Source organism: Cibotium barometz, chromosome 32 (assembly GCF_041138505.1).
Source record: "Cibotium barometz isolate CiBa-2024 chromosome 32, ASM4113850v1, whole genome shotgun sequence".
NCBI classification, from domain to species: domain Eukaryota; kingdom Viridiplantae; phylum Streptophyta; class Polypodiopsida; order Cyatheales; family Cibotiaceae; genus Cibotium; species Cibotium barometz.
Genome location: NC_141077.1, coordinates 51,687,298 through 51,703,459, shown reverse-complemented (window position 1 = coordinate 51,703,459; position 16,162 = coordinate 51,687,298). Strand labels below are relative to the sequence as shown.

The following is a 16,162-nucleotide window of genomic DNA, read 5'->3' as shown; positions in this document are numbered from 1 at the left end:
CATGGCGTAATGAAAGTAGTTTTCTTCTGATCCTCTGGAGCAATCTTCAACTGGAAATAGCCTGAAAACCCATCACACACACTGTATCTTTCATGACCCGCCACTGAATCTAGGATTTGATCAATGAAAGGTAGTGGGTATGGATCCTTCTTTGTGGCTGCATTCAAAGGTTTGAAATCCACACAAACCCTCCATTTTCCGTCCTTTTTTGGAGTGACCACGACTGGGTTCACCCACTCTGTTGTCTCCACAGGGCATATAAAACCAGGATTAGTAGTTTGTCCACCTCTTCTCGCAAAGCCTTCATCTGTTCTGGACCCATTCTCCTTAATCTTTGACGTACTGGCTTGGCTCCTTCCTTTAGCTCTATGTGCAAATCTTCCCCTTTGAAGCCCCGAACTTCTTCATACGATGTGATGAATAAATCTGGATATGTTGACAACATCTTTAAATACTTCTCCTTCTCCATGACTGAGAGATCTGTGCTAATCATCTTGGCCATCAATTCGTGTTTCTCGTGTGGCTTCACCTGGGGTTGCATTAGCTCTTCAATCACCTCATATGGGCCCTTAGACTCATCTTCAATTCCCTTCATGGATGCGACTATGCTGGTCTGTTCAAAGACCCTGTCCATCATCAGAAATGCCACATTTACCTCTCCCTCACTACTAGTGGTGGTGCCACTGTCCCCATCTGACACAGTGGAAGACTCTTCACTACTTGAACTCTCCCCTTCTTCATAATCTTCATCTAGTGGCTTCCTGCTACTCATGTCAAATAATCTTTTGCCCCCTGTCTCCCCATATAGGCTGATTGTTCCGTGTCTCCAATCTTGAACGGCCCGCACTGCGCGTAGCCATGGTCTTCCAAGGATGATAGGATAAGCCCCTAATCCTGCTGGCATTACATGAAAATCCACTACCGTTTTAACTGCATAGGCTTCGACTTCCAAGCTCTTCACTACCCCTAAACACTTGATCTTTTGATGGTTTGCCAGTCGTATGCGGAATCCTGAGACTCCTTCTACTGTCAGGCCCATCTTTTCTACACATGTTTGAGTGATTACACAAATTTGTGCACCACCATCCACGTATCCCTGCCCAAGATTCTTCCTCTTGTGCCAAACATCTACTATGGGACAAATGTCTGAAGACTCATCAATGGCCAACACTCTTACTGACCCTCTGTTGGGTTCCTTCCCCAGCGGACTGACTAGTTTCTTCCATTGGCGCTTCAGCTTCGGTATCATTTCCACTAGTTGTCCAAAGGTCACGTCTGCCTTCCTATTGCTCAGGTCCTGTTTCAAGTCATAGCTATCCTGCCCTTCCCCTAGTGGAAAATCTGAGACGTGAAATTTTCGGCGGGCTCTCCTTTTCCTTTTAGCTTTCACATCTTCACCCTCATGACTCTTCCCTTTCTTCCTACTGGGACCTGCTTCATTTCTTCCTTCTTTATCCTCTGTGGTTCTCTTCCCAATAGGCATTACTAATGTATCTTCCAACATTGCTGCCTTCTCCAAGGTGACCACACTTTGCATGGAATCCATTTGCTTCATTTCTGACACCATGGGTAGTGAGCTCACTCCCAATTGAGTTAGTCTATTCAACTTCCACTCTTTGTTCCTTGCCACCTCCAATGCATCCTCGTATGTTCTTGGCTTCTTCAGTTCTACCCTCCAACGTAGGTTTTCCTTGAGGCCAACCAAGAACCGGTCCTTCTTCATCATATCTGGTGGGGGCACTTGGGGCTGCAAGGCTTGACACAAGCTCTCCCATAATATGGAAAACTTCTTGATGTAATCATCAATGGGCTCCGCTTTTCTTTGTCTCAATTCTTGTATTTCATGCCAAACTTTGTCTGGATCTTTCACCTTCACAAACTGTGCTGTTAAAGCTTGTCGGACATTATCCCATGTCAATGGCATAGGTGGATCAGCCCTCTGCAACTCCTCCTCATAACCCTTACACCAGCTCCGTGCATCACCCTTCAAACAGATTTGCAAAAGGCGTAACATTTGAGCGGGTATCTGGATATGGTTGCTTATGCACGCAACTTCCATGTTTTCTAAGAACTCTTCCACACTCTCATCACTTTTTCCATGAAACTCTGGATAAGGGAAAGCCATTGTTACCCAAAAAAAAACCCTTTTGACACAGATGCGAAAACAAAACCTTCTACTAACTCAATTCTCAGAAGAAAACTTCAAAACACTTCAGGTTTAGAAGAGGATGAACACATGCACATCAAACGAATTTGCATAGTTAATCATGGGAATTACCACCGGCAAAGGAGACTCCAATATTTCCCTCAGTCTTTCTGGCCCAAACATATATGCCATACGCTGTTGAAAGAAAATTTTTCTGTCCACATGAACATTTATCTGATTTCTTTGGGTAAAATGGAAGGGAGTAAATTGAGGTCCATTGTGATTATCCATTGAGAGTGGCCATCCAACTCCCAAGAGGCACGACTGGCTAATTACCCAATTCTACCAGAACTTTTAGGCAACACATCAACTGTGAAACGGCACCAATCCCAAGAATTTCAGCCTGCAAACCATACTTCAGTCGGTTGTCCAATCAAGGTAATATAGCACAATTTTAGAAGGCATCTGTCACACAACTGTCCTGGCATAGCAGTCATTCACTGAGATTAATCACATGCACCTGTTTTCAGTCTTGTAAACTGAAGGTTCTTGGAATGCTCCTCAGTGGGGGCACCAAAAACTGTGAAGGGAGGCGGAGAGACACGGAACACCTCTATAGCAATGCCTTTTCACAGTTCGGAGTACACACCAACATCAAGAAAAAGGGGCACCAGTCAACTACTCAGTGAGCTGACACAACATTTAACATCTCAAGCATGAGACTTTGTCTCTACCCTCATTCAATTTTCCAAGCAACTGGGGGAAGCCTACACACATTTGATCAAGACATGCAAGGGGAGATGGGCACATCAACATCTACCACCCTTTACTCAATTGATACATATGCATATAGGTGTGCACCCTTATTATGAAATAGGCTCACAGCCATAAGCAAAATGATCACCACAGAGAAATGGTGAGAGAACCACTTGTCATTAACACGGTTACATTCCATCAAGTATGAGCTTTCTGCACAACTTCAGTTCCCCAAGAAAAGACAACATCAGTAAGGAACTTCAATTCTCCCAACCTGGCAAGCAGTGTGTGACTAGGAGGCACAATCACTTTATGGTCTTCAGTCTGTCTGTTGAAGAAACGTACCACCATACATACATATTTTCTCAAGCATCTAGAGGGCTGTCTTTCTCATACACATGAGATTGCATGGGTTGTCATCGTGACAGAGAACCGCTTCCTTTATGCGTGGCACCTTCTCTTCATTCATACAAGTGGCGTTGCAGCTTCTCCTCCCCTCCCAAACTGGAATGCCGTGGGCTGTTCTGAGGGTACTTCTCTTCAAGGAAAACGAGCTTATCTCCTTTCTCTCTTAAACACAGAGAGCAGCTTCTCACATACAAGGAAAGAAACACACGGGCTCTCACACTTTGGAGACTGCGCCTTCTCACACAATTTGGCTGCGCTTAGAGCATTAAAGATGCGAGCTCTCCCTACCACTGGAGACTACCGCTATGCTTTCTCCCTTCTACACAATGGGCTGCGCACATGTATTGTGCAGCTCTCTGAGAATCTTAGAGCTGAGCCCTCCCACACACTCTTTAAACACTATAGCCACGCAGCTCTCCCACCCATGGGCCACGTAGCTCATTGAGAGCATTAGAACTGTGGGTACCATCTCAACACACATCAGCTGCGCAGCGTTTCTGAGCATTTAAGAGGCGAGCTCTCCACACACTGGAAACTACGCTGCGCCTTCTCATTTCTACACACCCAGGCTGCGCTTAGAGCATTAGAATGGCAAGATTTTCCTACTACAACTCCCCTTGTACACATCAGCTGCGCCTCTCTCTGAGAGCTACAGAACGCAAGCTTTCTCTCACACATGGGCTGCGCAGCTTCCCTACACACCTTCTGGAGACTACAGTTAAGAGCATTAGAGAAACGAGTCTTCCTAATTTCTCATACTGACACATGAACTGCGCAGCTACACACCTTCTCTGCATACATACTCTGCGCAGCTTCTGAGACTACAGCTACGCAGCTCTCCCTAACACCTCCTACACTACAGCTTCGCTCCTCCACGCACATAGGCTGCGCTTAGAGCATTAAAGCTGCGAATACCATCTCCTATCCTTTTCAGCTGCGCTCCCCTCCTCTTTTTATACACCAGCATGCGCTGCCCGTTCAACCAAAGAACCTTTTATTATTCATAAAATTCCAAGGCATGTCAGAGAGCTCACCCCACCTCCACGCGGCCCTCCTTTGAAAATAGAGGCAAGTTGAAGAATTTTTAAAGCAATCCAAGGCCACCTTCTATTTTTAGCAAACCTTGTATTAAATCCCAAGGTGACTCTTTCATTCAAGGAAGCTTTGCACCACACATACCTTTGTTTCTCATGAAATGCCAAGGACCGGTACTGTAGCTGACCTCCTCTTACGGGTCCCTTTCTTTTCTTTAAAAAAATAGTGCTTGCATGCTCACATTATTTGTCAACAACCTTGTCCATATATGATAGTGCTAAAACTTGCCTTGTGAAACTGGTTCTCATCTCACACCCCTTCCATTTCCCATTTATCAAGGTAAACCAATAACTAACTGTACACATTGCATATTTTTGTTAGATCCGTTCACATGTGGCCTTATACCCCCTTTAGCCCTTGGAGATGGACACCCTTTATTTGTAAATGCCATGCATGAGTGTGTACATATGCCAAGAAAATATTACTAAAAAATACCTAACAACGGTAGTCGATGTCGCGGGATTCTGGCTGGTGGCACTTATGGGTGGGAAAATTGAAGAGAGGTGCTGATACCTCAAATGTATTGCCTCCTTTTTCCTTTGGTGTTCGAGTAATATGTGCTCTCGATTGAGCTCTCGTTGGTGCTCTAGAGCGGTGACTTTAGCGTGACGCCGGTCTTTGTCGATCTTGCGTTGGGCTTCCTCATAGTCTCCTCTGTGTGCTTTTTCTTCCCGCCATCTCGCTTCATCCTCTCGTCTTTGTTGTTCCATCTTAAAGAAGACGGTGATGAAGTCGGGAGTAACTCGAGCGGTGGGTTTTGCTGCTATTGCCTCCAAGACTTGGAGACGCTGCATAAGAAGCTGGTTTTGCGCTCGGAGTAGAGCTATGGTGTCTGTAGTAGGAAGAAGAGCAAGGTCTCCTTCGGGGGAGACGTCCTCCTGCTGATGTGTACTCTCCCTTGTAGACATGTTACTCCCTTGTAGACATGTTACTGAAGTCGGTGGTTGTGCCGGAGCGAAGTTTGACCATCCAAGGATCCTCTCACGCTAGGATGCGGTGTGTGTGTGGACAAGTTGAATCTGATACCAATGTAACATGCAGTGGAATTATGCATAATGAAGGATCCTGTCACACAAGTCTCACTCTGCCTTCTTTATCCCGAGTTTTGCGAGTCTTTAGCAATCCACTATTATCACCTCAAACTTTAAGAGAGAGAGAGAGAGAGAGACACCTGAACACCTTATTGGGTCCGAAATTACCCATTGAAGGACCTCCTCTTTGCTTTATGATCTTTGAAGAGAATGAGTGAGGGACTGACTTTGGACTGTACATAAGCCAAACGCAAGACCTTTAAAAGACCAAGAGTCGGGCTGAACTGTACACGGCTGTAAAAGCACCAATGATGACCGATCTCAAGCCTATGCACTCTTCCAATGGAATGTAGGAAGGCTGCAAATGTAACGGGCTGATAAGGACTGTTCTAGGTTGTGAATGTATGCTGAAAATGAATGTATGAATGCGTTTTACCTTCATCGGAAGGGTTGTAGCAAAATGATGCTATGAGTGAATGCTGAAAACACAAGGTACTGTAGTGGCTCAGTGCTGAAGGTGTTGCGTTTTGATGGGCTGAATACTCAATCGTAGATGCTCTTTGGGCCTGAAGGATGAAACGCTTGAGTGCAATGATTATGATATGAATGAATAAATGGAATGATTGTTATTTATATGCACATGCTGCCGGTCGACTGGGTGAAAGCTGGCCGACTACATCATGTCTTGCATAAAATAGATAATGTTGATAATAATATGGTTAAAAGTACCAGATAAATGTTATAATATGTTGAAAAAATTCTGGATAATATTTTGAGTGATGTGCAATGATCTAGATGGTCTATATGCATATTGGATGAATGATATGCAAAATGTAGACATGATTTGATGCAAACCCTAAGGCTTGTATGACTGCTATATGCAAGAATGATTCTCTCCAAGTGGGTTAAGGGACTTTGACTGACTGAGTGACTCTCTAAGGCTGAGGAATGACCTACGTAGTTCGTGCCTGACATATCCTAGACTGAGGATTTCAATGGGGTCACGGCATACGATAAATATCAAATCTTAAAGTTCTACTGCTATACAATGTTGCACTGATGATGAGCCATCTTGTCAGCATGCATTACAGTGCAGAGTACATGTGACACACCAAGGGTCTATGAGGGCATGACTGATACGTTGACACCATGGGTATACTGAACAATGGAAAAAGTAACTGAAAGAAAATGAAAAACTATCACTAATGTATATACATTTGATATTAGCGTTTGACCTTGTGTATGAAGTAAACTAGCCGTGATCGACTAATGGTATTTCTTGCCTTAGTCAATAGTGATCTGATGGCCAAAAGGAGATCAGGCCTCTGTGATGGAAGCATGTTATGGCATCGAAGAGCCTCGTGGATGTGTATCTGTGGTGTGGAGTAGATGGTCGTGATGCTCTGGGTCGGGGGCCTCTATTCTGCAAAAATAGCTTGATCTGATCACTAAGGATCCCTCTGGGGCACGGGCTAGTGCGGGTTCTGGGTATCCTACGTGGATGCATGTAGACTAAAAAAATCTGTAATGGCCCTCCGAGGACTATCATGTCCAGTCTGCCTGTCGGTATGCTGTCTTAGTTCCACATCCCTATGATGTCTAAGCTCCAACATGTACATGCCTAGGCATCCTTGATCATCATACTGCATCATCAGTGCAAGGGGATTCAACTTCTCTCAGAAGAGGCAATGACATCTCCCCTGTATCTCATAGTAGTCCGGGCAGGTAAGCATGCAGTGCAGCTCATCTTTCGCCTGTCCTCCCTGTGTTGCATCCGATCATTCTGTGAGGTATCATCAGCTCTGGCAGTCTCGACTCTGAGGCCGTGATGAGAGGATATCGTAAGCTGGTGGCCAATCATGATATGCATGTCTGTATCTGTATGTATATTGGGATCTCAATGAAACCATTCCTTGAAACATTCAGGAAGTGGTCCTTGTAAAAGTGGGATCTGGTGCCAAGCTTTGGGGAAGGAAACCCATGTGAAGCCTCACTAGATCCAACCGGATAATCCAATTGATCTCCTGCCGTGAGAGGTCCAGGATCTGAGAGTCGAGACTATACTGAAAAGGGAAGATCAAGTTGTGAGGAGAAGTAGCTTAGCGCGAACAACAACAATTAACGCAAATCAGTCTAAGGTTTCCAATTCAGCGGACTGGGAGGAGGGTTTTTTGCTCTATTGAAATAGAAGTTAGTAAGGAAATTCAGTTTCAGTAGATCTAACTTCTATTGAAATAGAAGTTAGTAAGGAAATTCAGTTTCAGTAGATCTAGTAAATATTTCAGCTTTGTAATATACAGTTGGTCAGTTTGAGAGAATCAAGTCTTCCGCTGTCATTCTCTTTCCTCTCTTTCTATTTTCTATATAAATTTTTGTGTGCACGTCAAAATAGCTTAAAGAACCACACTTCCATTAGTGCCGTTTTGGCAATCATACTGTAAATTGTTGATTGTTAAGCTGCTTTAAGGATAGGGCTTGATGTGTCCTTTAGGTAAAAGTTTCTTTGAAGATTTTTTGTGCCATGTTAAATTGGCTTATGAAATGCTTGTGATTGTGCATGGTTATTTACATGGTAAAGGTTGGGAGCTCTCTTGTTAGGCGGAATTCATGTGCCCTTACTGTGCATTTCGTGAAAACTTTTATTTTTTCTTGCTTTTTCCTCCCTGGATGGAAAGTAGATTACCCTTGGAGGAGTCTATTCAGAACAAATTGAGTACAGTATCTTTCGAGGAGTCTTATCATAACCATTTGACTTGTGCAGTTTGCAGAACCTGCATACAGTATTCACGAGTAGGATGGATGATGGTATAGGGACGAACAGCTGTCTGCGGCTGCGGAGTGACAGCCAGGGAGCAGCTTTGGTACTGTTCAGATTAGTCCGACTATGCTTAGGGTGTAATTCAAGTGATTTAATCGACCTGGCTGGAGACTTTATTGCAAAAGTGAATATCTGAACCATCCAGCTGATTTGAAAGCTTTGGTTTTTAAAGAACATTTTTCTAGAGAAATTTCTCTGTTTATGTGTGGGTCAGGTTCTGATAATGTTTGACTTTTTTATTTTATTTTTTCTGCAGATGGGCATAGGGGATCCCCATGCAGTTGTGTTTGGCTTACCTGGTCATGATGATATAGAATCCACCACCTCCTCATCCTCATTTTCTTGGGGACACACAGAATGTGTTGGCACTGAAATGAGTGCTGGGGTTTCTGAGGATCTGGTGAGGGCGATACTGCTTCAACTGAAGAATTATCTTATTGATGAGCATGTGCTGGTTATTGAGCTTACTGCTCAAACTCTGAAGGTAAATAAAACCACACATTGAAAATGTACTGTGATATTTCTTGAAAAGGGCACAGCAGTTTTTGGTTGAAAATGCGTTTAGTTCTTGAAGATTTAGTACTTTGAGGAAACTACATGGAGATATGTAAACATAGGCATTTGTGGTTTTACCTCAGTATCCAACAATAACGAATCCATAGTATTGAGCAAGAAGAGAATACTGAAAAGGAAAACTAACAGAAGTATGGAGTAACACCAAGATGATGGCAATGATTAATCATAAAAGAAAGGATGACTAGTATCATAAGAGAATACTGAAAAGGAAAACTAACAGAAGTATGGAGTAACACCAAGATGATGGCAATGATTAATCATAAAAGAAAGGATGACTAGTATGAAATGCAAACTCAGCCCACCTATCCATGGCCACCTCTAACTCAACTCTAATAGTGGACAAGAGATGTGGGATCCAAAGGGACTCAAGATGCTTCTCGTGTTCCCTCTGAAGCATAGCCAACTTGCCTCTGATAGCTCGCTCCTTGTCCCGAGCCTCTTTCTTCTTGGCCAAGGCAATAGATTCTCTCTTACCTCCAGGGAGGTCTTTGCATTTTGACAGAGAGACTCTGGGATGTGAGCACGGGGTACGCCCTTCTGCCTCCGAGGTTCCCCGATGCACAACACAACCAGGCAGTGATCTGATTTGGTAGTACCGTGCAAGATGGCAATAGAGACTCCTTTATCCAAGCCCCAGTCATCCACATAAAATGTATCCAACCGTGCAAACGTACATGCCTCCCTGCTTCTGTGGTTATGCCATGAGGAAGATAATGAATTAGGGCTCCTCTGGAAATCATCCTCTGTCCACAGCAATCCTTGCCATTAAAGGAAAGTATGAATCTCTCCCAAGAGGCTCTTTCCAAGGGGTGTGCTCTACCCTAACGGCCACCCTTTTTGTCCAATGGCTGCTCAACCATGTTGACATCTCCTCCAACAATCCAATGATCAGCCTGGGGCAACAGTTCTGCGATGATGCCCCCAAGGGCCAACCTCTCTCCCCATACATTAGGTGCATAGATATTCAAGATACCCAGCTTCTGTCCCTCCTGCATAACCATAATCCACTATACTCTAGCAGGTATGATAACACGATGGCCAATAACATTTGCACGTGGGAAGCCTCCCAAGACCTTGCACATTCCATGAGATAATCCTCATGGTAAAGAGGAGGTTTTTTTTCCAGACCTGAGTAACCGCTTGGCCAGAGTCTGGACCCGCGTTTCATAATGCTTTAGAAGTGGGTAATCCTTCGAGCAAAGTCCAATGTCAGCATGTTCCCTCGGACCCTCTGTCCTGGACTCTGCACAGTCGCTTCATACGTGCATAATGCATGGGTGCCCTGCAAGTCATTGTGATATACCGCTGTACATCCTTCAAAGCCTTATAAAATGGCAACATGTCCTGTGCATTGACACCAAGTGCATCCTGTATATTGTCCATCGCAAGCATGGAGGATTTAACATAGTCATTTTGCCCTGTTGCAATATCCTTCTGTGAGGATGACTCTGCAAGCTCATCACTCTTGACACAATACATCATCATTCTGTACATTGGGAAGGGCCTCATCCTCTGCCGCGGTGTTCCCACCTGGAGGGCGGCCATGAGAGACGACCAACCACTCTTGGTGAAAGGCTGGATGAGGCGGAGCATTAGGCTGTTGCTTGGGGAGCATGTTTGTGTTACCTTCTACGACCCCTAGCCCTAGTGCAATCCCGTGCAAAGTGGCCCATTTGGTGATAGACCCGACACTGGTGAGGTCTACCTAACACCTTCATACGTTGCTTCAAGGAACCATTAGGTCCTAGAAGCAGCACAAAATCCTTGAAGGGCTTATTGTCACGAGCCAACACCATAACCCTGGGAATAGCTTCAGCCGAGGCAGTGACTACCTTGGCGACACAACTGGGAAAAGATGGGATGTTGGGCACCTGTAGGACCCAGCCCAAATGGAGCGCAAAGTTGGAAGGCAATGCTGCCAGCACCCAGTCATGAGCCTGGATACGTGAGGGGTGAGAGCCAAAGATTTTCCCAATGAGCGTCGTCTTGGAGTCTTTCCCGATTTCGGTGACGGGGGCCTTGAGAAAAATGGATGGTTCGCCCGGCCGGAGGGGATTGATTAGCCATGATGCTAATAAGGAAAAAAGACCAACTTGAACCCTGATTAAGAGTAATCTGTACTTGGGCAAGGTGGAGGAAAAGGGGAGTGAAGAGGAGGGAGGTGGAGGGCAAAGAAGGAAATGGCGGAGAGGGCAGCAAAGAGGATGGGAGGCCAAACAGGGCCACAGGATAGGCGGGAGAGAGAAAAATACAGGCAAAGGAGCAAAATGCTGGAAGGCGGGCGGAAACGGAAGGGGGCACAAAAAAGGCCCCGGGGGGGGGGGGGGGGGGGTGGGCAGAAGCTCTGAGCCCAGGAGAACGTGGAAGGGAATGGCAAGCAGGTGGAGGTACGCAGCAGCACAGAGAAGGGGGGGTGACAGGCAGGCAAGGAAGGGGCTGGGAAGGAAAGGGGGAAGAGAATGACAGGCAGAAGGTTGTGTGCAGCAGAACAGAGAAGGGGGGGCAAGATGAAACGCGGGCAGGAGGGGTGGAAGGAAGAGGCACTCAGGTGGGGAGCGGGGGCGGGCGGGGGCCGCCGGGGGGGGGGGGGGGGGTGGGAGGGTGGGGGTATCAGTACGGGGAGCTTGCAGAGATGATTATGACACCAATGCTTTTTGCTGTTGGTTTGCAAGGGTTCAAGGGTATTTCTTTTTTTTGCTTGATTTGCATTAAATTTGTTCTGTTTATGCTTAATAAAGGTGTAATAGGTTGTTTATTAGGTCTAATCGAGTTCAACTCCACGATATCTGCAGGTTTTTCTTTGGTTGAAGTGCATTGTGACACTCTTGCTCATGCATACCATTTATGTTTGCTTGGTGTTTGACACTGTCCTTGGGTGTTCTTAGAGTGGTTTCATGATACACATAATTTGATGCACCTCCCATTTTAAAAACAATTAGTACAGAAGAGAAGCGCTTGGCATTTATTGGAGACTATGTGCAGCCAATGCTTACGGATTCTCTCGGCTGTTTTGCAGGGGCTACTTTCGACAGAAAAGGGTCACAAGGTCTTGAAAAACATGGAACCAAAAGAGTCTGCATACATAGATGTAAGCCTGTTTATGGGTTTGGTTGACCTGTAGCATAATGAGGAAAGATTGGCAACAATGCATTAAGCAACCTGTCAGAGTGAACAAGTCTTAAATGAAATACAACCCATAGTCATCATCTCTCTTCAAAAGGTTGCTGACAGTTGTTGATATTTCTAACATTATATATTTTAAGCAGATTGATGGAAGTATGCATTGGGTAAGGCTCGACTTTCTGCTTTAGAAAAGTCTCCTTTCATTGTCTGCACAATTTGTTGTTGTTTGAGTTCTTGAAGTACAAAGATGTGACTTACAGTCTTCGAAATCACAATCCCTAAGGAGGATTTATTCTTGAAGCTGTTTATCAAAGACGGTGTGCCATCCTGGTGTGGGGCACCTAGTAGGATTGGACAAAGGGCAAGCATTTCAGTTGTAGATGCTCCTTTTGCCAGCCTACTAAGCTGATTAGTAGTGTTGGTTGTTGGTTATGGAAGTCCATTTTTCAGTCGTAGCCCATCTCTTTTCACATTGTTATATGTATAGTGCATATGTTGTTTCTTTTCTTGAGGCATTCATTTTGTTATCTGTGATGATTTTGAATCATGCTAATTGTTTTTTTTTTGTCAAATTGATGTCAGTATTGCTTATGCAGTTGCAAATTCTTTGAATGCTTGTCGAATAAATGGATTCTGCAATTTTCTGGATTCATACAGAACGATACCCATGGATCTGTTTAAATTTGTGAATAGCAGGTGTTCTCAAGAGGAGTCAACCAAAAGATCGTGGAGGATATGCTAAATATCATGAGAGTTGAATCAACCAGTAAGCATGTCCTCAGGACCTACTTTTGGTTTCTGTCCCTGACCTTATCTCTTGTTGTTTTAAGCTCTTGAGTGCTAGTAGAAACTGCATAGACTTTCTTTAAATTTACCAATGAAGAAGTAACTCCTGAACTTCTGTTGTATCTTTTATATTAGCATAGACCTTGATTTTTCCTAAACTAGGGTTAATGATATCTATACTTGAAGATCAATATTACATTAAGCTGGTTGTAAATAAAAATTCTAACTCTCATTGGTTTGATTTGTATGCCTAAAATTTGGATCCACGGATCCCGAAAATTGAACTTAAGTATGAATTTCCCAAGATTTAATTAGCATTAGGAATGAAGGCTCTGGATGTAAGCAACGTTCAAATCTAATTTGGAAGTCTGCACCCTTGCCATAAAAATTCAGTGTAAAGTTTAAATATTGTGATTTGCACACGGGGATGGCTAGGGATTGAAACAAACCCATCGTGGAGGAGGAAGCTCACAAGGGGGCATGGGTAAAGGACTTGGAGCAACTCAAGGAAGAAAACAAGAAGCTCCTTGAAGAGCTCAAGCAATGAAGAAGGAAATGACAGGAGCTTCACGTAATTCTGGACGCCCCTCAATTCAGAAATCCAAGTACAGAACGTCGGGTTGAAGAAGGAAATAGACCCCACTAGAACTCCAAGTGGGTGGAGGTATCCTAAAATATCCCCAGATGGGGTCGAGCACAATCTTGTCACACACGTAACACTATTAATACTAGTAAACAAGATGAGGTGGGTAGGGACGGAAAGGGCAAGCCCCCCTGGCAAAGATGTTTTGTCGATAGTTTGCAAAGATGTTTTGTCGAAGCCGGAGTCAATTCCAAAGCTTTTGTCGTGAAAAAGAACCTAACTCCTGAATCTCCAGTGACTTGCCACAAGCAGCTATGCTCTACTAGCATCCATACGCAAGCATGTGTGTACCAGGCAGAGACATAGCAGACCTTCGTGGTCAAGGACGCGGATGTAGAGTAGGTTCTAAAGAACTCATAATAGCTCTTACCAGTGAATCTGCTGTAATTTGCAGCTACAAGTGAGGTTTAGGTCGGATTGTCGGCGATAGAAATGCTCAAAAGAAGTTTCAGCAAGTGGATATCCATGAGATAGCATCTGAAAAGGACATACAGGGGGCTGCACCAAAGGTAGGAGAAGCAAGAAAGCATGTCAAAATGCATGTGTATAGACTGGTTTTGCTAAAAATGGTCTTCTTTAGCAGGCACCGTGAACTCCCCGAACCCTGAAACGCTCCCCTCCGCCGCTGTTCCTCTGCCATCGCTTCCTTCCTCTATTGCTGCGCCCCTCCTTCCTCCATCGTTTCCTTCCTCCTTCACTGCCTGAATCGCTCCCCTCCGCCTCTGATCCTTCCTCCGCCTTTGTTCCTCTGCTTTCGCTTCCTTCCTCCATCACTGCGCCCCTCCCTCCTCCTTCGTTTCCTTCCTTCTTCACTGCGCCCATCCGCATCTCTTCCTGCATCGCCCCCCATCCTCCTCCGCCTTCCCTCCTTGCCTCTGCCCGCCCGAATTCGATTCCCCTCTGTTTGCCTCTTCCTTCCCCTCTGTTCGCCCAAACCCCTGCCCGCCCTTCTTTGCCCTCCTGTTGATCGTTTCGCCTCCCCTCCTTCCTCCGCCTCTTCCCTCTGCGCAGCCCTGTTGTGCTGCCCTTCCCCCGCCCCTCTTCGCCTTTGTGTCCAGCCATCTCCCCCTTGCCTCCCTTTCCTTTTTGCTTTTCCCTTTTCCACCCTCCTTTCCTTTCCTCCGCCTCATCGCCTTCCTCTTCCCCTTGGTTTGGATTGCTCCTCATCCGGGTTCAAGTCGGCCTTTTTCTTCGATTAGCATCATGGCTAATCATTCTCCCTCGGCCGGGCGAACCATTATATTTTCCGAAGCCGAGCTCGGGGTCCTCTACGCTGAAATAGAGAAAGACTCCAAAACGACCCTCATTGCCAGAATCTTTGGATCTCACTCATCCCGTCTCGAGGCCCGGGATTGGGTCCTGGCGGCTCTGCCCTCCGACCTCACTCTACACTTTCGAGATGTCAGGTTGCTTGGAAGAGGTTTCTTCCAACTAGATTTTGATTCTGAGGACGCAGCCTCAGAGGTTTTGAAGGGCAGCCCTTTGCCATTGGGCCCGAGGAAGATATTCTTTCTTCCCTACTCCAGCTATTTTGACCCCGTTGAGGAAAACCGGAACCGTTTCCCGATTACTCTGACTCCCAGGTCTTCCTCGCGCATATTGGCCTATGTTAGAGGCCATCGGGTCTGCCTTTAGGCTTGCTCTTCAAGTGCCCCCCCTTCACGCCTTGCCGACATCTTCTGCCCAGGTGGTCACTGCCTCGGCGGATGCTGTCCCAAGGGTCATGGTTCTTGCCCGTGACATTGAGCTCTTTGAGGACTATGTTTTGCTTCCGGGCCCTTGTGGCCCTTTGAAGCAACGTATGGAGATTGCAGGTAAACCCGATCAGTGCTGGGTTTGTCACCAACAGGGTCACTTTGCTCGAGATTGTCCTCGGGTTTGAGGTCGCAGGAGGCCTCGTAAGCGTGCCTCTCAGGCGCCATCTCCCTTGGTTCCTTCTCATGTCCTTCAGTCTGCCAGGTGTGGCGAGTTGTTTCTCACGCCCGCCGCCGTGGTGCGATTGATGGGAAGGCTTCCTCGGATCATGTACAGATAGATGATGTTTTTGGTCACAGGGATGTGTCAGCTGATGCATCTTTGCAGAGAGATGATATCTCAGATTAGGATGACTTTGTGGAGTCCTCTCTACTTGGAGGGGGCGATATGCAAGATGTTGAGCACAGTGGGAATCTCCTCGTATCCGTATCCCTGACTCTCTTTATCTAGATGCTGACATTTCCCTTGAGATCAGAGAGAGATGGAGATCTTGTGACGGTTTTGATCGTCGTCATAATATTGCGCTAGCTCTTGAGAGGGCGAGCCATCATTATCGTAGCATTGCCTTGTCTAAGAAGAAGGACGCTCTCGACAAGGAGAGAGCTATTAGGCGTAGGATTGCTGCTCTTCAGAGGGAACATGAAAAGCATCCACATTCTACTTGGGTTACAGACCTCTTGACCACAGTTAGAGTAGAGCTGTAGTTGGCCATGGACAAGAGGGCTGAGTTCGCCTTTCATGCGAATGAGGCCTTTTGAACTCTGATGGGTGGCAGATGCAACAAAGAGTTTTTTTCAGCACACAGGCCTTCCCATAGTAGGGATTCTGTGAGGTACTTGGAGGATTCACAGGGTGAGGTTCAGATTGAGCCTGATAAGGTGAGGGGTATTGCTTCAGAATTTTATCGGTCTTTGTTGACTGCAGAGGTGCCCTCCCCTCACAGAGATGTGGCACGGCAGAAAGTTTGGGAGTGCATGCCCAGGCTCATTACAGATGCTATGTGTTCTTCCCTGGATGCCCCTTTC

General features: G+C 45.7%; 1 protein-coding gene across 7 annotated transcripts in view; it reads left to right on the top strand.

Annotated features, from left to right (window-relative positions):
- ATM (Serine/Threonine-kinase ATM-like protein) overlaps window positions 1-16,162 on the top strand; it is a 317,444-nt gene that overhangs the window by 120,053 nt on the left and 181,229 nt on the right. For all 7 annotated transcript variants that reach the window (XR_015261774.1, XM_086772522.1, XM_086772521.1 and 4 more), the window contains exons 39-42: window positions 8,198-8,378; window positions 8,511-8,738; window positions 11,847-11,918; window positions 12,650-12,719. Coding sequence is in view for 6 of the 7 variants with exons in the window: in XM_086772522.1 (XP_086628648.1) it covers window positions 8,198-8,378; window positions 8,511-8,738; window positions 11,847-11,918; window positions 12,650-12,719 (551 nt within the window). In the remaining variant the exon portion in view is untranslated. The remainder of the gene's footprint in view (window positions 1-8,197; window positions 8,379-8,510; window positions 8,739-11,846; window positions 11,919-12,649; window positions 12,720-16,162) is intronic.